Source organism: Alosa pseudoharengus, unplaced genomic scaffold (assembly GCF_046254945.1).
Source record: "Alosa pseudoharengus isolate Yale_2024_CS ecotype anadromous, Long Island Sound unplaced genomic scaffold, YU_APseudo_1.1 YU_APseudo_1.1_scf_7, whole genome shotgun sequence".
Lineage (NCBI taxonomy): Eukaryota > Metazoa > Chordata > Actinopteri > Clupeiformes > Clupeidae > Alosa > Alosa pseudoharengus.
The window spans coordinates 5,867,016-5,893,510 of NW_027468859.1; the positions used below are offsets into that span (position 1 = coordinate 5,867,016).

The 26,495-nt window shown below is 42.7% G+C and overlaps 1 protein-coding gene across 1 annotated transcript in view; it reads left to right on the forward strand.

Annotated features, from left to right (window-relative positions):
• Window positions 1-24,431: 24,431 nt before the first annotated feature.
• LOC143110007 (MAM domain-containing glycosylphosphatidylinositol anchor protein 2) overlaps window positions 24,432-26,495 on the forward strand; it is a 203,066-nt gene continuing 201,002 nt past the window's right edge. The window contains exon 1 of the mRNA XM_076272827.1: window positions 24,432-24,604. Coding sequence (XP_076128942.1) covers window positions 24,532-24,604 — 73 coding nt within the window. The 5' untranslated portion in view covers window positions 24,432-24,531. The remainder of the gene's footprint in view (window positions 24,605-26,495) is intronic.

Consider the following 26,495-nt stretch of genomic DNA (forward strand, 5'->3'; position numbering starts at 1 on the left):
TGCTGAGCTGAGCTGAGGTGTGTGTGTGTGTGTGTGTGTGTGTGTGTGTGTGTGTGTGTGTGTGTGTGTGTGTGTGTGTAGAAAGGGAGAAAGAGAGAGTGTGTAATAGAGACAGAGCAAAACAAAAACATCAAAATATTTTGAAAAGTGTCTGTATGTGCATATGAGAGAAAATGTGCATGGCATGCCATAGATAGATAGATAGATAGATAGATAGATAATGAGATGAGTAGGAGGTAGGAGGAGGATGTTGTGGGTCCATCTGGAGCTACTGAGTATTGATTTATTAAAAAAAAGACTACACAATCTATATGCAGTCTTTTGCATACAGTAATTTCCTGTGAATTAGCTGCATTGTGTATAAGCCACAGGACAGTGTTTTATGCAAGTAAAAAAAAAACATATTGATACCATATTAACTGCCCCTGTGTATTAACCTCATAGCTGAAGAAATTTTGCAAAATCAATGTATAAGCCGCGTCTAATAGTTGGGAAATAACGGTATACAACCATTACTGCTGGAACATAAGCAGTTGCATATGGCTAGGGGACCACCTGAGACCCATGCTCTGAGGAGTGTTCAAGGCTAAGAAGTGAAGGAAAACTTTTCTTTAAATGAGGGTGTTGAAATCCCCCCATCCCTCTTCCCCCATTCCTCTGTTCCTCAGAGTCTGGCACGGGATCCAGCTGTGTGATCGTCAGGAGATTACACCCTGCCCATCATGCCACTGATGGCTACATACTTGAGCCTAAATGGAATCCAGCTGTGTGATTGTCAGTAGATTGCACCCTGCTCATCACACCACTGACAGCTCCAAGTTTGATCCAAAATGGAGGGGAATGAATGCTTATTGCCTCTCCCCACTAAACCAATGAGCATTCAGTCATGTCACATGCCACTCTCTGGGCTGACAGAAACTACTGGTTTATTTTGCCTTACAATCTGGGACAGACACAGACAGAAGTAGAGGCACAACCAGAGGCAGAGACACAGACAGGAAGACAGACATTTTAAAATCTATCTGAAAAGATGTGTACTACTGGGAGAGGACACGAATTGGTCAAGTCTAGCTGCAGATTATATAATGACCTGCCATAACACAAGATAAATGTGGTAACTGTGTATATAATATATTCGGTGGTGTAGTGACTGTCTTAACACAGATCAGACACTCGGCAGGGTGAGGGCTAGATCCTGTTTTTGACGCACTATAGGCCTGTCCACTTCGAATAAAGTTGAAGTCCACAACGTTTAGAATCCTTTGGGTGGTGTTCCCATTTAATAGCGAATGTAGGTTACACAGTTCAGAGTATATGCAAACGTGAGGGCTAATCTAGCTGTGGCGTGCCAGCGGTAAAAACCGTGCGATCTCCCCGCCACCCTAGCATCATTACCCACCCGCTACACCTGTGAATTAATTACCTGGCTCGCCTGTGCCACCGTGACCTATGACCTAGCTACTGTAACACAAGCACACTGCCCTCTAGTGTAGACCACCACCACAACATCAACAATAGCTAATGGCTCCCACAGGTGGGTTTATCCTCAGTTTGTTCATGTAAATATTGTGTTGTATGATCATTTAGCTATTTAACTTATAGAATAATTTATACAGATATATGTTTTTCTCCAGTGTGCAGTGTTCTATTGCTGAAGCTATCACTGCCATTTTCTTTTTTTGGTTTATTTTCTCTGTAAGTCAATATTAATGTAAAGTTGTTTATTTTCTCTTTAAGTCAATATTAATGTAAAGTTGTTATTTTCTCTTTAAGTCAATATTAATGTAAAGTTGTTGCCTTACAGTACATGTTACACATTTACTTTGGAAACAATGATTTTATTCATTCATGCTAATAGAGCGGACACACAGAGGACACAGAGACATGGAAAAACTAAGAAATCAGCACATACTAAACTGTTCACCATCTTAGATAGCAAAAGAAGAAATTAAACATGCAGGAAATATCATCAATACACTGTTGACCTACAACCTTGTGCAAATTAAATGAAACAAGTAGTAACAAAATACAATACTGGCAGATACAGTAATTGTTCTAATTCCATCGGACGGCTTTAATTCAGACTCTCTTTAATTCAGAAGTCTGGAGAAGAGCCCTAGATAAAGCCCCAAACATCACTGTTCTGGAAATCTCATTAAAATTGTATTGAAATTGAGATACAGTGGGCAGACTTCTAGATACTTTTATATAAACTTAACAATAATGAAAAACAAAAATTCAGACGGACTCACGAAAAGTAACAATTAGGTTAGATATCTGGATGAAAAGAGGACTTACAGCAGTGGTCCCCAAACTTTTTCTTCCGAGGGCCAGCTTACTATGCCTGGCTGTAAGAGAGGGCCAGAGACTCGGAGTATATCAGTAACCATAAATAGCTTAGTGCTGTGAACAATAGCAGTCTACCTTAGTTGAATATTCCATTACATTTAATCTATAGGCTATTGCAATTTAATACCATTGTTAGCTGTGTTTATATTGCCATCATGCCATATCAGTGTAAAATGTAACTCAAATTAAATAATACTAATAAAAAGACTTTTGCATTCCCAAAAGTATTAGCAGGTAGTCCCAAAAGTATATTTCATAAAAAATGTGTGAACTCTGAACTCTGAAAATTTTAAGTTCTCAAACTATGAGAATTTTATGAAGTGCTGAAGTGGTCTGAAATGACCACCATTCTAACTTTCACTCACCTGAACTTGTGAACATTGTATGAACATTTGAACAAATAAAAATAATTATCCCAGAAAGTCCCAGAAATATGACTTGAATATAAGTTAATTAGTTATTAACAATTCATTGATAAACTTTTAGAATACTTTGAGCACTGATGCAGTCAGCATAGGCCTCTTACATTGTTTGCAGATAGGCCTACATTTCATTCCGTTTTTGATGGCAAACGCGAAACAGCGCCAAAACAACCACCAGTGGACAAAAAGAGTATTACATGTGTACTGTTAAGACTCGCCATAGAGAATGAATGGGGGAAATTGCGGAGGTTATAGTTTGACGATGTCGTACTCCCGTGCGGGCCGGTTGCTATATACCACGGACATGTTTTGGGGGGCCACCCAAAACGAGGTGGAGGGCCTTATCCGGCCCGCGGGCCGTAGTTTGGGGACCACTGACTTACAGCATCATTTCTTGCAATTAGAGCTTGTTGAGTCAAGCACATATTGTTGTATTGTACTTTATTGCTCATGGCAATTGAATGTCTTCTAGGGGGATTATTAAAGTCTGTCCTGGTCTGTGGTTGTCTTATCTATCTAGGTACAGAGCCATGGAGAGAATTTAGAAAGAAGCAAGTGTCAGACGATTCTTTGACCAAATCTATGCACTGCTCACAGTGGATCGATGGAGGTAGTTGCGAAACGACTGAAGTAGACATTCAGCCGAGCAAGCCTAATGAAGAATATTTCCTGAGGATGGCATCAAAGCACAAAATGGCCTCGCACAAGGATGTTTATTTTACTCATCCACACACACACACTCTAAGTGTTCATTGAGCTGTCAATTGAAAGGAGAGAAGCCCAGTGACTAAGTAAATATCAATGTGTTGAAGTTAACCTGTCTGAGAAAAAATACCGTATTTTTCGGACTATAAGACACTTTTTTAAGTTTGGCTGGTCCTGCGACTCAGGTGCAACATATATATTTATATATATGTTTTTTTCCTCTTCATGACACATGTTTTGACTGGTGCGACTTATACTCCGGTGCAACTTATAGTCCGGAAAAATATGGTAAATATACGTAGAGGTCTCTGTGTTGTTTTGACCAGGGAGCAATTCCCAAAAAACACTAGTGAGCAACCCCCAGTAAACCAGCAAGATAACAGTGTGATTTAGAACGGTTTACTGTCTATACAACAATGCCTCCAGGAAACCAACTCCAAACTGATGCTGGGCTGCTGTTTCAGATCTACTGTACAGTGAATAATAACAACACTTTATAAAATTATCCAGAGTTTCTGTTACCTTGTGATGACTTGCACACATGCAGAACAAAGTGAGAAGTGAAAAGTGAAACAATCGTGAGCTGCCACTCAAAACCAAGGAATCTTTGTTCAAAAGCATCTGTGCAGCTGAGATGTGATTAGAATCAAAGGTTAAACAGCGGCGCTGCCCCTTTAAGAGAGTTTCATTAGGAGAGGTTGATGAGCAGGCCGACCGTCTGCAGGCAGGAGGAATTAGAGGGGAGGGCTGGATAGAGCAAGAGGTGGACGTATGTCAAAGAGACAAAATGAAATAAAGACATGTGCCAACTGCCTGAACAAGAGCACGGCAGTCCACTGTTATCAAGTTTTCAATATCCCCTCAAATACCCCTCTCCCTCACTCCCAAACAAAAAGAAAAGAAAGAGAGAGAGAGAGAGAGAGTGGGCGTCTAATATGTGCGTATCTGATTTTGAGTCAGTGTTGTGATATTTTCTTGCTGTTCGATTCCAAAAGAGCATTCTGCTCAGTAAACAGAGCTGCCAGTCACAGGAGGTGAGATTAACCCTCTTACCATAACGAGTAGTGGTGGGAGGATGCTCTCACTCTCTTCTCATCAGCCGGCTACTGTACGTATGAAGCAGGGAGCATGGTGGGAAGCAGAGAGAGCATGTGTTCAGGCATTGCAAGCATAGCAATGTGCAACAGAAGCTGGGATTCAGACGCGTCGCCTGAGTAGCTTTCTATTAAAACACAAGGAACCTGATGGCCATTAACCTACATTCACATCAGCTGATTACGAGCCAAGCAGGTCAGCACTGACTGTAATACAGTAGGATGCTGTTTCATCAGTTAGACCATGAGCTGGCCATACCTGGCATGCTGTACAGTGTTACTGGGGGTATATTTACATCTTGATTAATGAGTGCGTGTGAATGTGTTTGAGCATGTGTGTGGGTGTGTGTGTGTGTGTGTGTGTGTGTATGTGTGAGTGTGCACGCGCACATGTCATCTCAAGATTAACATGAGCTGGCCATACCTGGCATGCTGTACAGTGTTACTGGGGGTATATTTACATCTTGATTAATGAGTGCGTGTGAATGTGTTTGAGCATGTGTGTGGGTGTGTGTGTGTGTGTGTGTGTGTATGTGTGAGTGTGCACGCGCACATGTCATCTCAAGATTAACATATTAGTCTGACAAACCCTCTCGGCTCCATGGCGTGTGTGTGTTTGTGTGTGTGTGTTTGTGTGTGTGTGTGTGTGTGTGTGTGAGTGTGCACGCGCACATGTCATCTCAAGATTAACATATTAGTCTGACAAACCCTCTCGGCTCCATGGCGTGTGTGTGTTTGTGTGTGTGTGTGTGTGTATGTGTGTGTGTGTGTGTGTGTGTGTGTGTGTGTGTGTTTGTGTGTGTGTGTGTGTGTGTGTTTCGGCTCCACGGTGTAGCTGCCTCCACTGCCTCTCTATGGCCACCTATCAAAGGCTGCCACCTGACAGGGTCAGACTTGTTTCCAGCCAGGCCCCAGGCCCATTCTGCATCAGAGACCGCCCAGATGTAGCCAGCTGGTACAATAGCCGTGCAGTATGTACATAAATCTCCCTCCTGATAGTATAAACTTTAAAACCAGGTTTTCAATCCCCTCCTACCTCCTACTCCTTCACATAATCGAGCACAAGGCAGTGAACCCACGCCATATAAAAATAAGAGATTCATAAAGTGCAACCAACCTTAATTGTGGCAACAGAAATCTTTGCACTGTTATCTAAGACGACAAATAAGATAGGCTACTATGGTGCAGGGTTTGGCAAATTGTTTAAATGTACTTGTGTTTCTTAGTACACTTGGATGAGTTACTTGATCTCATACTCTCAGGCTTAGCTAAATTTACATTTGTAAATATTTTAAGTTTTTGTATGTTGGGGGGGGGGGGCGGGCGGGGCGGTATAGGCCTATATACGACTGCCTTGAGTGAAAAGCCTCTAAAAACCGATAGCATTGGCCATACACTGGGTCATATGTGCGCGCTGCTGTCCAAGGTCCTGAACCCTTATTTCATATTCACATTACCACTATTATGCGTCGAGCGCAGCAAGATAGCCTAGGCTACTACTAGGGTTTGCCAACTAAACACTGTCGTATTAATATCGCTATCCTGTCGCATCCTGCCAACGTTGTGCTATGTTAGTCTGGCCCGTTTGTTGTAAAATATAGGCCAGAACATGCAGGCATATGTGTCAATACTGCGTGATTGCGATTACATATTTTGTTTTCACTTCCAATATAGACAATCTAGCCTATCTAGTAAACAATCGTGTGGCCAATCGTCGAGTTTGAACAAAAACAGAAACAGTCGCCTAGCATGGAATTTGACGTTCGATTGTAGAACGTGAGCTCCTGTCTGTTTAGTAAAGTCAACAACAATTGTGGCAACAATTGCTATGACAGAAATAGCTACGGAATTGTGACGATGCATTCGGTAGACGTGTACTGTATTATTACGTTTCATGTGTAGGCTATATAAGCAGGACATCTACTAAAAACGCTTCATTCACAATACTGCTACCGAAGAGAGAGCCACGATTACTGCACAGTCCGAGAGAATTTTACTCAGCCGCTTTTTAACCGCAAAAATGAATGGTCCCGACCGGGTTGATATGACCCTTCGTCCTCGGGTTAATACACTTACCTCCCGTAAACTTACGGCGGTTGTCCACGCAAACAAGACACCTGACAAGCAACAGGAGGCTGTCGGTGAGGGGTTGAGACACTCCAAATGTGTCCTCAATACCTCTTTCCTGGCCTCACATGGCGGCGCAGGTGATGTCCCAGCTCAGAAACAAAGCAGGGCACATGTGGATGAGGAACTCTCAAACCGGTGAGCATGTTTAGGCTACGTTGACCATAGGTTATATTCAACAGTCTAAAAATAGCCGTAATAAGGAAAACGTCTTAAATATATCACTATCCACATCTCCAATGTTCCAGCTGTGATGGAGTTCGCATTGAGCTCTATCAGCTGGCCATGTTGCAGTGTCAGCGCTACCTCCATGCTGACAACGGGCTGCACAGACAGGTGGTTGGCCTGGGCTGGGGACTTCTGGCTCTTCTGTGCAAGAAGAATGGAGTAAGTGTTTCTCCCCAAAATGTTCTGTCCCTGCCTAGTGTACTCAGCCTCTCCAAAATATGTATACACTACCCATGATGCACTTTGTCCATGTAGATTGGTATTTCCCACACAATTTATAAACAGAGACACAACAGTGATTATTCTGAGTTGGTTAAGTGGTGTGATGTCCCTAATATTACACAATTGTTTTTATATTATTCTTATTTTTAGGTGGTCAGTGATAATGATATAGCCAACCTTCTACTGCATAAGAGTCTGCACTCCAATGGGGGCAGATGCTTGCAGTGCCTTTGACAACCTTGGTAAAGGGACTGCCAATCTTGCTAGCCTGCTCATTGCTGGCAAAACCAAGGTAGGCAGAATCCTTTCCTGAATTGCCCATCATATAGGCCTATATACATTAAGGTTGTGTACATGTCATTGTAATATGGTTCATGATCAGTCAGCAGGACAATACACAACCATGTATGTATTGATGCACATAACTTAATTTCCAAGAGGTAAGGTAGTGTGTGTGTGTTTTTTGCAGGAAGCTATTGAACAGGCGATGAGTCAAGGTGCCTTGATCTTGAACATCTTAGAAAGACATGGCCCATCTGACTGCATAATGTCCAGGTAGGGATACCTGTTCAGGCTTTACCAGATATGTGACATGCCACTTTTGTGTCATGGATATTAATGTACCTTAAGCTTTTTATTGTTTGCATTGCAGGTGATATAGTTTTTCTTTGATTTATTCTTTTTCAGGTTTGTTAATAATCTGGATGATTCAGATTTATTGAAGACCTACTATCAGGTCAGGCTGGGAGAAATGCCTTCAGCTGCATTTGTGAGTGTTTATGGTCAACTTTCCATGTGTGTGGTGTGGAATTCTGATTTGATGCCCTCTTGAGTTTAGACTGAGGGTTGAATGTATGTTTTTCTTTTAGGCTTGTGGTGAGGACAGCTGCCAAAACTGGCATCTGCACCTTGCCATTGTGGTACCATTGTCCAAAAGCAACCATCTTCGAAAGACGTCTGTTACAAAGATGGCAGAAACCTTGGGTAAAAACCTACTTAACTAATCTTAAATTAAGCTTTGGTCTAGTGATTAAACGTTTACCAGACCAAGAGAACATTTCAGTATTATATTTAAATTAGCCCGCTGGCTAACACTGGCACATTTACAGAAATGTTAATGAACATGCGCTGTCCTTATAAATAAATAAATGAAATATACCTTAATCCCATATGTTCCCATTTTACCCCACCCCACCCCACCCCACAGCATCTAAAGGACATAAGCACAGCGCACAGTTCTGCCAGATGGTGCTGCAACTAGACCTGGAGCACCTCCTGGAGCACTCCCTGTACGATGTTGTGGGGAAGTGGATGGGTCTTCTGGCAAATATGCAAAACGAGGTCCCACAGACACGTCCAGTGGCCTCAGAAGAGCATCCTCTGGACCCTGAGATTCACCCTGAGGGTGACAATGGACTCGCTAAAGTCACAAACACACTACGTGTGACTTCTGACCAGCAGAAGGTTCCACTCTCTGAAGAGCTCTTCAAAAAAGTCATGGGCCCTCTGTATGTGCTACAGGATCACAATGCTCTTGCGGAGGTCAAGGAGAGCACATGCCAGCCACAAAACAGAAACAGAACAAAAAAGAAGCAGTCTAAGAAGGTTTGCTTTTATAACATGAGTCATGGAGTTGGCTATTTTATAGCCATGTGTGTGATGTCACTGAACTGGTGTTTCTTTGGTTACAGATGTCTTGGTTTGGCTGCATCAGCTGCTTTGGCAGTAGAACGATGGACTAACTAATCTACACACTACATTTTTACCAAGATTTTTATTTATTTATTTTTTTTAATTGAAAATGAGAATTAAAGTATTTTCATATTTTACATAGTGTATGCATGAGAAATTGTTATTTTGAAAATGCCACCATATTGAAATCCTGCACGTGTAGAGTTAATTTGATATTCTTCATTTTAATTATTTTGTATGAAATATGTTTGAATTTTAAGTAATATTAATCAAACTGCAGTTGATTTACTTAATCAAAAAAGTGAAAGAGCATAAGTACTGCTTTAATGATTGATCGAAGATCTGGTGATTGTGAAAGACGTAAGTAGTGAAATGCCTTGGATCTGACATTGACCTTTTATAGTAAGATTCTGCTGAAGAGTTGGGCAGATCCTTCTTCGTGTGACCTCGCTACTGTGACTGCCGCAGGGAGAGGCCTTTGCCAAGTACGCCATCATGCATACTGACAGAAGTAGCACTGCAATGGGGTTGTGGTTTGACCTTTGCATTAAAGCACAAAGAGATGTGTCACAACATGCAAATGAACAATGAACTGTTACAGCAAAGCACAGGAAATAAAAACATATATTTATTGACAACTGTGCATGTGTCTGTGTGTGTGTATACTGTATGTGTTAGAAACCAAATCTCAACAACCAGTGTTGGCTTTTCACACAAACACACAAACATGGTCAGTATACTAGCAAGTACCGAAAATAACAAAATATTGAACATTATACTAAAGTATTTAACTGTTTATATGGAGAGAAATAAAAACTCCCTTTCCATGTCCTATTCTAAACCAGACTGGTAAAGACTCACACACTCCTTCTTCACACACTCACTCTTCAGGAAATCCAGTCTCTCTGTGTGTGTGTGTGTGTGTGTGTATGGAGTGACTCGAGGGCTTTAACAGGATTAGATGGTTTCTCGCTGTGTTCAGGTCCCATGCTGAATGCCCTGAGTGCATTGCTGGTGTTCATCCCTGAACCTGATGCCCCCTAAGTCTGTGAACACCTCACTGTCCCGCAACAAGGCCTAAAAATACAGTCAGGCCCAACACACTGTAGCACTCTGGAAATGTAATGTAGACCCCCAAATATAAGCCAACATCTATAGCAGATGAACTGTAAATATAACATAATTCTATAGTCTGCAAACTGCAAACAAAAAATCTGTAAGTCTATCTGGAAGAACATAATCCACATCAGTACACAGAAAATGAACGAGTAAGACCTTCATTTATTAATACCATATGAACTTGGGGTAATGTCAAACGACCTACCTCTCAGCGTTGGCGTCAAGGGGGGGCCTTAGGGGGCCAGGCCCCCCCCAAACAGGCCAGTGTGCCCCCCCAACTGAGTTCTCTCCCTGACATAAAAAAAAACATCTAAATATTATTATGGCTATGATTGAAATTAAATCCATATTGAACACTGATGTTGAACACTTAGCCTACTCGAAATGAAACATGACACGGACTGACACGTGTGTCAACTATGCTACTGTTGATTGTGTGTGCAAACTGCGTGATGAAGAGGGATTCCTCACACTCGGACACCGTTGCAGCAAGTGCCACCGATACATTTACCCCCACTCCTGCAACGCCAAATGAGCATAAATCTCGACCAGTAGGGTTTTTAGACACTGCTGTATAAGAACTTCAGTAACAGGTCTCAAGATAGATCTGGGAAGATAATGGAAAATACAAGATTTTCGTGTTTCTGACCGCATGATGACCCAAGCACCCAAGCTGAATGCATGAGCTGTTGATCTAAATAGCAGAAACTGTAAATAAAGGGCCAAACTGACACGTCCCATTTCCTATATTTTCCAATATTGTCCAGTGCTAACAGAGCTAGTGAGTGGAGCTGAGCAGTGCGAATATCAATACCTCGCTCAAAAGCACTCAAAATTCCATCTGCTCCGCTCACTAGCTCTGAGTGCTAATGATAAACTTGAGCAACGGAGACATAGTGCTTTGGGTCATGTAGGCTACTTTAAGAGAGGAGATGGAATCGTCCTTAAGTGAACGCAACACAGCTCAGATATTAACCTACTTTATCCAGAGGGAGACATTTTTGGATGCAGTGACAAAAAGCCATCATGGACCTGGCTGGGAAATGTGACAGTTGGAGTCGGCATTCATAGCCTGTCGTTGCAAAACAGTGGCCTACATCTCCAAACTCAAAAACAGTAGACTAACAGTCAATAAAAGTGGACTGTCAAAGCAGCACAAAATACTAAAAGCCAGGCAGGGGCGCGTTTCCCAAAACCATAGTTGCTAACTAAGTTAGCAACTTTGTTTGTTGCAATGCAATTTCCCATTGCCAACCAACTAAGTTGCTAACAGGTTAGCAACTATGGATTTGGGAAACGCACCCCAGAGTGTCCTGTTCGCTCTTCTCATCATCACATTTGGTGCATCTACCTAGCCACTTCGTACACTAAATGTGTTAGAATTCGTTCTGTACTTTAAAAAAAAAAACATTTTGAGCGATCACATAGCCTACATGCAATGTTGTGATATTATCAGTATATGTGCAATTTGCTTTTGAGCAGGATCTTACAAAAACATTTCAAAATGAATAGAAAGACACAGTGATGTGATTTTGCACTCAGCTGTAGCCTAGGCCTGCTAGTGGTGAGTCTGTTATAGCCTATTTACTTGTACAGTATTGTAGCCTATGCAACGCTATTCTATTAAACGATGTGTGCTAAATGACTATGATGGCTATGTTCTTGCACTATTGTCCCCCATGATCATATTGTTTCAGTTATCCAAAAGGCTCGAAGGATGCTCTTTATCCTGCTCATGGTGCTCATGGTCCCCCCACCCGTTGCTCTCTGGCGCCGACCCTGCTACCTTTTCACCAAGGACAGGACATTGTCATGCTTACACACCAGTTACAAACAAAGGCACAATGTGGGCAAGCAATGAGATGGGACAGAATTGAAAAACTGCACTTTACCTATTCACACACTGTGGCCAGATATTCCTGTTGTTTGATAGTAAACAACTAAAGAGTCAAAGATTCTCTGTTAGCTGTGAGGGTAATTCCCTTAATTATATTTTCTCTGACTACAGTAAAAAGCTCTCGGTTTGCCTTTCTCACAGCAGTCCTTTCCTCCCCCCCACTCACATGGACTGTGATTCACACATAATTGACAAGCCCATCTACAGTATTGGTTTCTTAACGTCAACTTTCTGCATAATGACCTGTTGGCCTTGTTCATCCCCACTCAACCTTACAATGTAGTAGGGCTTCTGAGTGCATTTATACACACACAAACACACACACACACACACACACACACACACACATACACAGAGTGTCTTCTTTTCTGTTTTCTTTTCTACAGTATAACATTGATGAAGCTACTACTGTCCTCTTAGTAACATTACCATTTATCCTTTTATTTTACCTGTTTTCCCGTTCATTATTTAATTTTTATCTTTATAACAATATTAATGTAAAGTTGATTATTAACATGTTATACCTGTAGCTTTGGCCACAATGACTTTATTCATTCATGCCAATGAAGCACCATTTGATTTGATTTGATTTGAGAGAGAGAGAGAGAAAGAGAGAGAGAGAAAGAGAGAGAGAGATAGAGATAGAATTCAGTTCAAGTTTGAAAGCGCCATTGGAAGCATGTTTCCATTAAAAATTAAAGATTCTGAGAAGTACAAGCAAAGATCCGCTTCAACCCACTCTAGCTTCTCTGCTCTCTCTGTGTCTGCTTGGACGTGTATTGAGGGTGGCAGTGCTTGATTCATATTTTAGCCACATGCTCTACCTCTGCCTTACTTCACTGATTTCAGTTATTGCTCTGTGTCCCATAGCACCCGCTGAAAGAGCTCATTTTCACAATCATTCATTCATGCGTAATCACGCCAGGCATCTGCACTGAGAAAGGGGGAGATTGCCATGCAAATTAATCTGCCTGATTCTCTAAGCAGTTTTGGACGTACACTGAGGCAGCAGTAGCGAGCACAGACTCTCATTAGCGATGCTGACAGTCATTCAGGTGCAGACAAACGTGGCTAACAGCCTCAGCAGAAGAGCAAGGGCTGTGGGGTAGGCGCTGCTAGGTGGCTAATCTCTTCTCTTTGTTTCAGCTACCGCAGTCACCTCCCATCTAACAACAGAGTGACAAAAATAAAAGAGAAAATAGTAATAGTTCATATGAGTATATGCACATAAAAGCTAAAACAATAAGAATGAGAGGACAATAAGAATGAAGAGGCTAAAGCATCTGTCATGTCAACATATTGAAGTCCAATCTAATAGTATATACTGTACAGTGCTAGCATGTCACAGAGCCATGTGTCCAGACTTTTGTACTCTGGTTTACAGTGAAGAGGAGAAAGGTCCAACCTTCAACAAGACAGTCCATCCTCCACAAAAAATGTTCACTCACTATACAAATCACCTTGTAGTCTGTAGCCATATTTTAAGGACTTGTTAATGTCCGCGTTTCACCAAAAATGCTGCTGTTACATCCCACTTTGATGCGATTTACTCTTTGTAAAAGCTTTTTCGCAAAGGCTGTGTTTTTCGGGCTGTCAAGTAGCAGGTTTTTTGGCATCAGCCTGGAAGCAGTAAAAACAGGTTGTGGCTTTCCACACAGATGGGGGGAATAAAACCCAGGGAGAGTGCAGCTGCTCGTCTGGCAATCAGACAGGACAGACACCCTCTCTGTCCAACAGTTCACCTGCCTGTCAGTCCAGCACTTCATCTGTCCATCAATCCAACACACTCAACAACAACCCCAACTGTTTGTCTACCTACCTACATAATGAACACTTAATGCTGTTAGCTATTCATACACTGCGGCCAGATATTCCTGTTATTTGATCGTAAACAATTGTGTCTCCAGTAGCTGTACTGGTAATTTCCTTAATTACATTATTTGTGACTGCAGATAAAAGCTCCCAGTTTGTCATTTTCACAGCAGCGTTCTCCTTGTCATTTTATTTCTCCTGATGATTTTTTTGCTCCCATTCACATGATTTAGACAGAATCAGTCCAACACTTCATCAGTCCATCAACCCACTTCATCAACACCCTCAACTGTTTGTCTATCTACAGCAGGGGTGTCAAACTCATTTTGGTTCAGGGGCCACATACAGCCCATCTGATCTCAAGCGGGCCGGACCAGTGAAATAATTGCAAAACATCCTTTGACAACTCCAAATCTCCAGCTTAGTTTTTTTCAGTAGGCTATGCTTTACCCTTCAGCCTACATTTGTAGCCTACATAATCACAAGGGATATATTAGATTATTACACATTTATTCAGAGAGGCCAATGAAATTGAAATAAAATGCATTTCACTCTCATAAACAACTGGTTTATTTTTATAGTTGAGTGGATAGGCCTACATTTTTACATCTGACCACCTGAACCAACTCACCACACTAAACTCAAGTGGGAGCTATGAAGAAAGTTAACATCCTGCCTTAAAATGTAAATGTGCAAATGTATGAAAAATAAAATGAATTTAACAAACATAAGTTAGCAGTGCATGAGCAATACGATCAACTGATACGATTAGGTTACATCAGATCAAATAATTTTGTAGGCTAGGTGGCGGTGCTGTGTAATAGGCTATCCACCATAAAGGCCAGATCCTGCACCCATTCCGGGCATTTAAATTGCTACTGGTCTGCCTTTTTTCTCCAAGAACTGTCCAATTTCCTCTCGTAGTTCAAAGAAACGCTTGAGTACGGCACCTCGGCTTAACCACCGTACTACAGCGTGGTATGGTAAGCCAGACAGAATGCCATTATCACTAAGAAAACAGTCAAACTGACGGTGAGTCAGACCTCGCGACCTGATTAAATTTAAAGTTTGCACAACCACACTTTAACATGATCCAAGTTTAGTGTTTTACAACACAACACTTCCTGGTGCAAAATACAATAAAATGCCCAAATTAACATCTTGTCCTCCGTTTGCAGGCTGCACTTTGTCTCTGAATTTTGTCGCAACGCCTGCTTTTCTCCCGACAATGTAGCCAAACTGAAAGCACAGGACCAGTCAACTCCGAACTTTTTTTTTGTTTTTTGGCTGGGCCTAGCGGCTGAATTGAGCATTTCGGTTATTTCTTTGAAAATTCATAACTCCTCACAGGAATGGGCTAGAGATCTAGAAATGTATTCTCTACAAGTCTGGGCCAGATTAAACCATCTAGCGGGCCGCATCCGGCCCGCAGGCCGTATGTTTGACACCCCTGATCTACAGTATGAACACTTATTGGATCTTTCTACTGGTCTGCTCATTGACCTGACTTCTAACTACTTTGTCAACCTCACCGCTAAACTGTCTTTCAGCCCAGATTACAGTTATACTACTTAGCTGGTGAACAGTCCTCTGAACTGTCCACCAGTCCTCTGAGCACTTCATCTTCATGCCTTTTGAACTGTTGTTTTCCTGGCTATGCCTTTTGGAAAATTAATTTAACTTCTGTAGAATATCTAGCTCTAGCATCTAGATTTTGTAGTTCACCTAGCTGTTCTTTGAACAATTGATCTATTTATAATTTGTCCTTTGGAACAGTTCATCTAGTTTTAGTTTATATGGCCTTTGGAAGACTGATTCTAGTTGTACTAAGAACAGTTAATCTACAGCTTAGAGATACTGTATAGGACTATAAGGACTTCATCTATTTGTCTTCTGATGAGCTCATCTAAGTGTTTCCTGAGCTGTTCCTCCGAGACTCTAGCCCTGCCAGGCTGAGTTAGACAAGGCCGGATGTTTTAGTGACACCTTGTACCCACGAGGCATCTCTGCCAGCTGTTCCGGCTGCATGGAGGCTCAGAGAACGACAGCATAGACAGCATCCACTTCACAACACAAGGGCACCGTTCCCACTGACTTTACACTGGCACACACACACACGCACACACACACACACACACACACACACACACACACACACACACACACACACACACACACACTGTGTTCCCTGAGTCCCCTGACTCTGCCACTGATCATTTCATGCCCACATCCCCCGTGCTACCGCTCCCAGAGGCCAGATCAGTAATTACTGTGAGCTCAGAGGCCACTCCAATGTACTGCGCTGGGAAGTTTGGGTTGCAAGGTTCTGAGAAATGCTGGGGTTTTGGGCAGCCCGATTCAATCAAACGCACACACACATACATACTGTACACACACACACACACACACACACACTCACACAGAGAGACACACACACTCACACACACACAAAGGCGAGGGAGCTCTCTCTTGTTGGAAACTCAGAACTTCCGAGTACCGTAGTCTCTCGCCTCCAATGGGACATTAGCCGTTAGCTTTCCAAGGCACACACAACTGACTGTAATATTCCGAGCTCCAGCTCCAAGCCTGCCTGCACGCGGCCTTACAGGGAGAACGCTCCGTCTGTCTGGTGGGTACAGGAGGCTCCACATACCTGGAGAATAAGATGTTCATTTATCCTCCATTTCATTTAATTTCAGCGAAGGTGGTTCAGTTGGGTTCTATTTTTTTTCCTTCCTCCAGAATATGAACTTATGCAAAACACATTTCAAATCTAATACAATGCCTTGAACTCAATCAATTTTAGTTAGGAACACCAATTCATATGGTAATGTGGTGTTTCCTCCCAAACAAAATCACAGCAGATCGAAGTTGAACTCAGTTTATTTTTGCTTATAAAGGTTTTCAAGAAGTACAAAATACCCTAGGCCATCTGAAGACCTGTCTATGGTCTTGTTTTTGTTTGTTTGTTTATTTGTGTTTATTTTGTTTATTCAATCATCTGCTTATTATGACCGTCGCGCTCGCAAAGCGGCCATATAGGTTTAGTCATTTTATTTTCTTCCAGATTTTTTCCCCAGTAATTTTGTGTCAAGGATTCCCAGGACACTGAAAGACCGGGCTGCACAAAACTCGTATGTATGGCATGTAGTCTCACAAGGACGACACGGAACCATTGTTTTTTGGTTTGATCCGTCGCCCACCCGCCGCACCAGGCCAGAAAGGAGGGTAGGCCGGACACTGTTTTCTGTGAATATCTCGAGAACCGTAGGGCCTAGGATGACCTACTTTTTTTTACATGTTGGTCTCAAGGGGCCATGTCAACCCATACCATATCCACTCATTTCATGTATAGCGCCACCTAGTTAAAAATGAAAAGGCAAAAACAAGGCATTGTAATCGCAGGTATCGTTGGCTGACAGGTTCAAAACTACACAAAATGAGTTGAATTGAAGTGTAGGATCATTATGACCAGGCTCGGATTGGTAATCTGTACGGCCGGTCCACATGTTGGCCGGTGACCTCCGGGATTTTTTTTTTTTAATTTGCGGCCCGTCATGTAGGCCTAGGCCTAGCCTATAAATGCAGTTGCATCCATTTGGCGTGGGGGTTACAGGTCAATCATTTTGGCCTCTTCATGACAGGTTCAGTGTGTGTTACAATCGCGCCCCCCTGCCCCACCCCTCAAGTGGATTTGTCCAAGCAGCCACTAGTTCGAGTGCATGGTAGCCTAGGGCCCTAGGCTGTATAAATTCCCTCCGCTGGCTGGCGTTCACATATATTGCAGTTTAACCGTAAACAGCAATCAGAGGTCTAGTTTTATTCCATAAATATATTGTTTTTATAGACGTTAGTTGCACGCGCTACCAAGAGCTTCCATTTACTGCACCATGTAGGCTACTGTAGTGCGGTTCTGTAGCCTACAATTTTCGTACAACTTGGTGGAAAAGTGTAGCACAGGTTAAAGAAAACCCATTCATTTTTGGAGTTGATCCTACTCAAAAGGAACTTCAAAGTATTTCCCATATAGTAGGCCTAGCCTTTTAGCTCACAATGACAGTGAAAGCGACACTTGGAAAGTGGTCTCTCCGCTGAGTGTTACATTAGATGCACAATCAATCGCGAGTCGATGCAGGTAAAAATTAGGCTATCAACTGGTAGGTTATAACAAAGGTAGCCTAATTTTGTAAAATGTGATGACGGCACACAAACTAGGGCAAAAACGTTTAGGATAGCCTACACTTGTGGTGATAGCCTACAGTTAATGTGAATCGCGGACTATAACCAAAGTAAAGGAGAAGATTTGCACCAAATAAAGGCTGTGTTTGTGTTTCTACAATATGTTGGCACAAAACGTAATTTCTGTCAACTATGACGATGTCCATGTTCAGTAGCCTATATTTTTCATTTAGTCAAGCAGTGACATGTGGTTTAATGCATGGGGTAACATGACATGAGACAGACAGAAGATGAGCCTGTCTTTAGTAGGCCATCCCTGAATCCTGTCCCTCTCAATTTCAAATCACTTTAAAATGGTGTGATTAGCAACCATAATTTAAAAAAGAAAATCCCGGAGAGACACCTCCGGACCCCCGTGTTATTGTGATTAGGCTATAGGTCCCAATCTAAATGTTTGGGTTCAGTTTATGAAGTGTTGCTACAGTATAATACTGTGCGTTTGTTATTTATGGGTGGAATCATGGGGGGGGGGGTGGTTGTCGGTCCAGTGGTGGGCCGGTCCAGAGAACGTAGCATTATCAGCGAATTTGCGAACATAGCATTATCAGCGCCATGGACAAACTGCAGATAGCAAACGCTGTAGTACCCAAGTTTACGTCGTATTTATCAAACTTTCAATTCATAGAGTAATCTGCGCCTTTCTCCGCCCCCTACCGCAATTTACGAAGGTCCACAACTGAACGGCATACAAACGCAGTTGAATGAAGTTAAAGGAATTATCCGGAGTAAAATGCACTTTAGATCGATTTACGGATGATTGGGGGTGCATACGTTGAGTTGACATCAAAATCATGTCATTCGGATGGGTTTTGAGAAAGTTCGATTGTACCGTTTTCAGTCACAACTCGTAGCCTGGAAGCGAGCGGGGCATTTCAATTGCGCCGCTACAAAACGCTATTTTTATACCTCTTCTACAGTTCCAAACAACATAACACTTACGTGGTAGTAAGTAGAGGGTCCCTAAAGCCAAACCGAAGTATCCCGAGGTCTTTATGTGGTCGAATAGAGAGTCCAGAATGAATTTCATCAAGCCAGTACCTTTCCGGAAATGTTGCCATCTTTGCTGCCTCTTCAGGGGAAAGTCCGTAGGAGTCTTATTGCTGAGTGTGTTGTAACACGCTCTGGAAATTCACAATTTCGTCGCCGTTTAAAAAAAAAAAAAAAAACATAGTCCAGTCCATACAACTTCATTTCAATTTCGAAAGAAATACTGGACTATGTTCTTTTAAAAAAAAAAAAACGGCGACGAAATTGTGAATTTCCAGAGCGTGTTACAAAACACTAAGGGACTTAAGGGACCATCTACTCACTACCACGTAAGTGTTATGTTGTTTGGAACTGTAGAAGAGGTATAAAAATAGCATTTTGTAGTGGCGCAATTGAAATGCCCCGCTCACTTCCAGGCTACGAGTTGTGACTGAAAACGGTACAATCGAACTTTCCCAAAACACATCCGAATGACATGATTTTGATGTCAACTCAACGTATGTACCCACAATCATCCGTAAATCGATCTAAAGTGCATTTTACTCCGGATAATTCCTTTAACTGATGAACATTAAAAAGAATCAAACGTTTAGCGATCATGAAATAATACCATACATGATAAGATGTAAACAAGCAGGGAGATAATGAAGATCAGTAGTTCTACTCAAACCACTTGTGCACGCAGGCTATGGAACATTGGTCAAATCTAGCAAGTAGGAAAGTTTAAGTGAATGACGTGAAAGTGAAAGTAAGACATTCAAAAGGCCAATGAAAGTTAAGGTTGATTTTGATATACCGGTAGTCCAAAAACATAAAACTGGTGCTCTAAATAGCGATTCTGTTGTCTTTGAAAGGTTCTCTTAATGATGCATTTACTGTAACTGCAATTTGGATTAACACCTGCTTTTACAAGGCGGAAGTATTTAGGTGCAGAACAGACGTGTGCTTTCACAAGTTTAGGGGCAGCCGTGGCCTACTGGTTAGCGTTTCGGAATTGTAACTGGAGGGTTGCCGGTTCGAACCCCGACCAGTAGGCATGGCTGAAGTGCCCTTGAGCAAGGCACCTAACCCCTCACTGCTCCCTGAGCGCTACTGTGGCGATTAGTGTGTGCTTCACCTCGTTATGTGCTCGCTGAGTGTGTTTCACTAATTCACAGACTGGGTTAAATGCAGAGACCAAATTTCCCTCACGGGATCAAAAGAGTATATATACTTATACAAGCAGTTTTTGTACATACCGCAGATCACATAATTAGGCGCTCTTTACGCTTCCCCTCCCATGTCTTTACGCTAAACTCCCATTTTCCCCTTGACCCTCCCATGAATGCATATGCATGACACGGAAAAGCGCAATTTGCTTTTTTGAAGCTCCTATGACAGGCAGTTTGCACTTTTTTTTACCTCAGTGCAGCCTGTTTGTACATAACTCGCAATAATTTTACACGCATGAAGTGGGTGCAAAAGCGTTAGTGCATCTGGCCCTCAGTGTTAATAATCTAACAGTAGCGTACGCGTTTGCCTAATGTTACCCTCTTGCACTAGTAGAAGCTAATAGACAACCTTTAACGTGCTGACGGAAAAAAAAAAACAGGCGTGTTCTACGTTAGATTAGACATCTAAGTTCTCTTGAGTAGTATGGTTGCCTCGATTGACAGATAATAACAATCCTAGCAGAGAATGCGCTAGTTATAATTTTGTGGTTCATGACGCCACCAACTGCACGTGCACACACACACACGCACGTCAAAGCACACATGCAAGCTTTTACCTATCTTACTCTCTGATATTTCGTCATGCGCTTTACTTTTATTAAGCTTTGCGCCCTGGGGGTGTGGCAGAAGGTGTTCTCTGGCATACTTGGTACCAATGGATAGCTCTGTGTCTCCTCTTTCATATGATATGTTTGCCATATCTATGAGATCACGGGTTCACGGGTAATTCAAACGAGAGTAATGGGTGCGAAGGTGAACACAGATAAGTATAGACTGTAATTATGATGCAATTTGATTTAATTTCATGATTTTTTTTTATTTTCATGCTTGATCGTCGTGACAATTGCGCCAAAAGTCCCACTTCTGCTCTGTCACGCAATAAAGGTTTCATCTCCCTACAAACATTTCCGGAGCAATGTAACTAGGGTTGGGTATTGTTTGCGTTTTATCCGATACCGGTGCTAAATCGATACTTTTAAAACGGTGCCGGTGCCGAAACGGTGCCTGAATCTGTACTTTGTTTTTAAAATGTTTTAAATTAAAATGGTCTAAAGCATGAATGGCTTTTTTTTATTGATAAGACAAATTTGAACATGAAATTGAACTGTTATATTCAATTTACTATCAATATCTCATTGCTCCTATGAATAATACATTTAAATGTTAAAACAGCTTGCCATGCATCACACAATGGAAAACGCATGGGACTTATGAGTTGTAGCGCTGTCCTGTTGTGTGCAGAGGGAATTTGAAAGACAACCGATTATCCCGCCCCTCGGACTGAGCACTGCCAACGGTGAGTGCCCAGACCCTACATTTTAATGTGGGTCTGGCTCGTCAGGCTATATAATTATTATATATGAATAAATTATTCAATTTGTCGTAGTTATTGCTTTATTTTTGAATTTTGACATTTTGCTAGGTATACCGGTAGTAATCTTTTTTTATTAATTCAAATATTCGAAAGGGTAGTTGGGTCGCTCGCTATGTCGTGATGTCCTTTTTTGGCTTAAGCTTTTGAATTGTTTGGCCTCCCAAAGGCGAAGACCTAGATGCTTTTTTAAGGTGACAAGGAGGTGGCAGAGCATGTCCCTACACACCTCCCAGCAATTTGGTATGTGAAATTAGGCATTCACATAAAGTGAATACGGAAAGTATTTACAGGGCTTCACTTTTTCCACATTTTGTTATGTTTCAGACTAAAATGGATTTAATTTATTTTTTTCTCATCAATCTACACACAATACTCCAACACCCCACACCAAAAACAGATGTTTGAGGTGTTTTGTATATTTAGAAAAATTGAAAGACTGAAATATTCCATTTAGATAAGTATTCAGACCCTTTGTTATGACGCTTGTAATTGAGCTCTGGTGCATCCTACTTCTATCAATGGTCCTTGAGATGCTTCTACAACTTGATTGGCCCAAACAACTTTACGTTCCAATTTTTAACCTTTAACAAATTTATATTATATAATGGCTTACTGGTGATAAATATGGTACCGTATTCACTGTATACTGATGTAGATTCAGACTTTCCATAGAGAAAACATGTCAGGGCAGGCCTCAGGCCCAGTGCACTAGTTGAAGTGTGTTGCTCTTCTGGGAAACCACCTAATCAGCTGGGTTGGAGAAGGCGTTTCTACTCTGTATGTAAAGAAAAAAACAATAAAAAAGGCATTGGTTTTGTATCCACATGGTGAGTACTGGCTGAGGAAGCTAGTCAAGAATGAGCTGCTGGATTCTAGAGGGTGTAATCATCCAGGTGGGGATTTGAAGCACAAACACACACACACACACACACAGACACACACTGGTTCCCTGAAATGGCACAAGGTGTAAACCATGATGAGGCTCATCTTGCGGTGAGGAGAGAGAAAGTGTGATTGTGGTGATTTTGGGTCATTTCCATAATGAAGTGAAGGAAAAGCTCCATGCAATCCTAAATCTGTCCTGTAATAGAATTGTGCAGTGGGGAGTGGAAACACGGTGATACATTCAGCTCTGCTTGTTGACATTTCCTGCAATGGGTGAAAGCTTTGATCACATGTGCATGTCAGTCTGGCCAAATAAAACAGCATCCGGTTGCACCAACGTAAGGTTGATAGTACTGTAAGTTTAGGTGTACGGTGTGCCTTAAACCTTACGTTGAAACTAACTAGTTTTAAATTAGCGCAGCATTCTTTTTCTGTTGCACCTTTGCTACTTAAGGTACACTGTGTGCTAACGGCGAGACAGCTGGTGGAAGTTAGCAGAGGTAGAAGCAACGGCTGCAGCAGCATCTTCTCTGTAGCGCACTCTATAGCATCATCAGCCTGATGATTCGTATTCGTAGTAAAGACAAAACCTTTCAACTAACAGACCTCTGAGTCTGGGGCCACCTGACCCAACAGGGGGCGTTATTTCCAAAGCAAGTCGAACTCGACCACATGGAGAGCAATGGAGAGAGTAACAGAGAACACAAACATCAAAAATCAATCATTGCCTGCAATAAAATGCACTTAACCGATTAAGTAAGGTTATACTGAGACTGTTTACAAAACTATCGTGTAATGCTATGAATGCACCTATTATTCATACTGAATAGCATGATATTGAGGGGCTGATAGGCTACATGCACTGCACTAAATTAACTGACACTTCTGAAATCAATGAAACGTTTAAGAGAACTAAAGAAAATCCAGAAAACATATTTTTAAAAACATCTTAGCGTACTTCTGGCTGCTAGGCGGCAAAATTATGATATGAATTGACGTGTTGCCTAGGCTATAGTGCTGTTCAAGTTCCACATGCACCATCGGGAGAAAGTGACCTATCATTGCACTGAAACCAAAGTTTGCAGTTTATCATGCCATTAACTGGCATACGAAATGCCGTTGTAACATGCTGGTTTAAGTGTATCAAAGACTTGCAGCACTCAACGTAGCTATGCCGACACTGTGCGTAGTCATCCATACAAATTAGAGGTGGAAGTCACGCACGGCTTGACGTAGTGAGATACCGGCTGCGGAGCCGTTCCGTCTTCGACTCCACCGCACGCACCGCTCTACGTGCCTGATGCAAGTAGCAAGCGACGCTGATGCATACAGAGACACAAACAGAGTGAGAGGGAGGGGAGTGCTTCGTCCTGGCAGCCAGGAAAGACAGACCTTGCCCCTCTCCCACCCCCGTCTCTGTAGAAGCCTGTTTAAAATCATCATTAAATCAGGTGCATGCGCATTCCTCCGGCTCTGCCGTGCTCGTCATCCTCCGCGCTGGCAGAAATAATTTGCGCGCGGTCTCGAGATGCGGTGCCAATGTAACTGTGGCTACACCAGTGTCTGAATCTGCCTCGCGCAACTTCAAGACTTGCTTCGTTAACCGGGTGGTTAGACAAACACGCGAAATACTGAGGGGCGGAGAGTGACGCTTCATGCATGACAGTTCATGGATTCTTCAGATACACCGGGATTAAGCCATGACAGCTGTTAGAGGCAGCGGGAGGCCATGTCCGTGGAGATCGCAATCAAGACGAAATCAAGTCCATACGACTGACACACGGGGGTACCTTCGGGGTCACCGTCACCGCGCCTGAGCCGAGCGCGTCTGCTCATCTGGCAGCTACATTCGCGGACACCGCGAGGACCAGACTACACACAGAGTAGTATGTTTCGGGCATCACATCTTTCTGTTTGCTTCAGTGAACATGTCGGTGTGCCCTCATAGGGTTACTTATTAATACGACTTCACTTTATTTATTTTATCCAAGCGACGAGGTTGAAAGAGCATCGTTTGACAATTACGCACACCTTTCTCTACAAGAGACGAATAAATCAACGCCGGTCGGCGTGATCTATGCCCGCCGGTTATCTTTTCCTCCGAACCCCTCCGGTTTCCAGTCGGACTTCTGGCGTTTGAGCTGGATATGTTGACATTAACGTAAGCATGGATGGAATGATCAGTCTGTTGGGGCTCCTCGCTCTCTGTCTGGAAGGCATCTACTGCCAAGGAGTGTACGGTAAGTCGCAGAATACTCAAACATCCGTAACCAACTCAATATTGACCTTGCAAAAAGACGAGATCATTTGTATGCAGTGTTGCAAGCGCTGCTGACCCGAGGAAACAAGCTGCATTAAAATGTTACAAGCGTCGTTAACTCGAGGCGTCTCACATAATGGAAACAACCCTTGACTATGTAGCCTTCGGAGGCTTTTGGATGGCTCAAACGAGAGATAGTTCTGCAGTTGTGAATATCGATATTGTCTTGTATGGAATTGAATGTATATTTAAATGGACTCGCATGATTTCCAAGTCATCAGCAAATGTCAAAAATCCAGTAATATATCGCCTGCCAGGAGAAATGGCAGACACAAGCATTTGATTTGAGTCGAAATGAACTAATGCCCCTGACAGGCGAGCTCACATATTCAATGTTGTGAATGACGGGGTTCGGTTCGTCGAGAGCCTCCCTCGGTGGTTCGAGGGGAGTTTGGTCCCTCCCTGCGTCTCTCTCCTCTCACCCGCTCCGCGCTCACCACGTGGTATGCAACTTCTCTCTCGCTCTCTCTCTCTCTCTCTCTCTTGTCAATATAAACCTTTGCATGGTGGCTTCGGCTGTTTTTGCGCTTCACTACCCATTGCACACTGATGCATAGATGTGGAAGGATGTCTTGCGTGAGTGCTCCGCCGCAAGACTCTCCTGAACGACGCACACTCAGGGCACAGACGACCATGAACGACACAATTACACGTTTACACATGCATGTGAAGAAGGAGCTACTCATCTCTCTGCATGTTGCACATCAGTAGCACATCAGTAGCTGTGTCTTGTAGGCTGTGAATATAGGCAACATATCATTTTATCTTATCTTATTGTTTTGATGTCAGTAAGCCAACAGGCTTTCACTGGCTTTATTTGATGCCTTAAAATGTGCGAGTGGTTCGGATGGACTGGGGAATGTCCACTGTGTGCTGATGGTCTGTGGGAAGAGCAGGTTATAGGGGCGGTTTGTTCTGGCTGATTTGAAGAGCGGTCCGGGCTTGGGGGCAGTGGTCCGTTCATGGTCATGATGTCCCTCTGATCACACAACATGGGGTCAGCAGAGTTATTAGCTAGGGGTCATCCGTCACACTAACCACTCACTCGGGAACACACACATACACATACACACACACGCAACCACACACACACACACACACACACACACACACACACACACTTGTCTGCACATAAAGACACATAGATACACATGCTAAGACACACATTTATCCTGCTCTCTCTGTCTCTCTCTCTCTCTCACACACACACACACACACGTATTGTGCCATTCATAGACCTTCGATCACAGATCCGATGCATTTCACACACCTTCTGAAGCCCAGTTGCCCTCAGACGGAGCAGAAAGCTTGTTCCCGGGAGGGAGGGAGACCAAAGGGTTCAAAGAGACGGCCTCATATAAATTCAGAGTGGCAGCCTGGTGGGGTTGGTTCTGCTCCCTGCCTGGCTTCGGAGCAGCAGTGAATTAGCTCACACCGGTTCCCTGTGTTTTCTTCTGCGAGTCTGTTTGCTAAACATCACTCTCTCACAGCTCAAAGGTCAGAGCTTTGATTGGAGCTCCACAACACAAACACTCAGGGATTACCGAGCTGTGTGTGTTTGTGTGTGTTGGCTGCGCTGACATGCTTTGAATAAAAGAAATGCAGAGATCTGAAGATCTAAGAAAGAAGTCTTGTTCCTGGTGTGGCTGCAGGCATGTAGATGTTCTCCTGAGTATTATTCTCCTCCAACATGATTGTTATAGGTCAATTTATATGTATGAATGATCAGATGAAAACGCATGCCTGTTTTCATGTTTGATGCACAATATGCATGTCTTTGCACAATAGCCCAAACGTCTGCTGAGCATAGT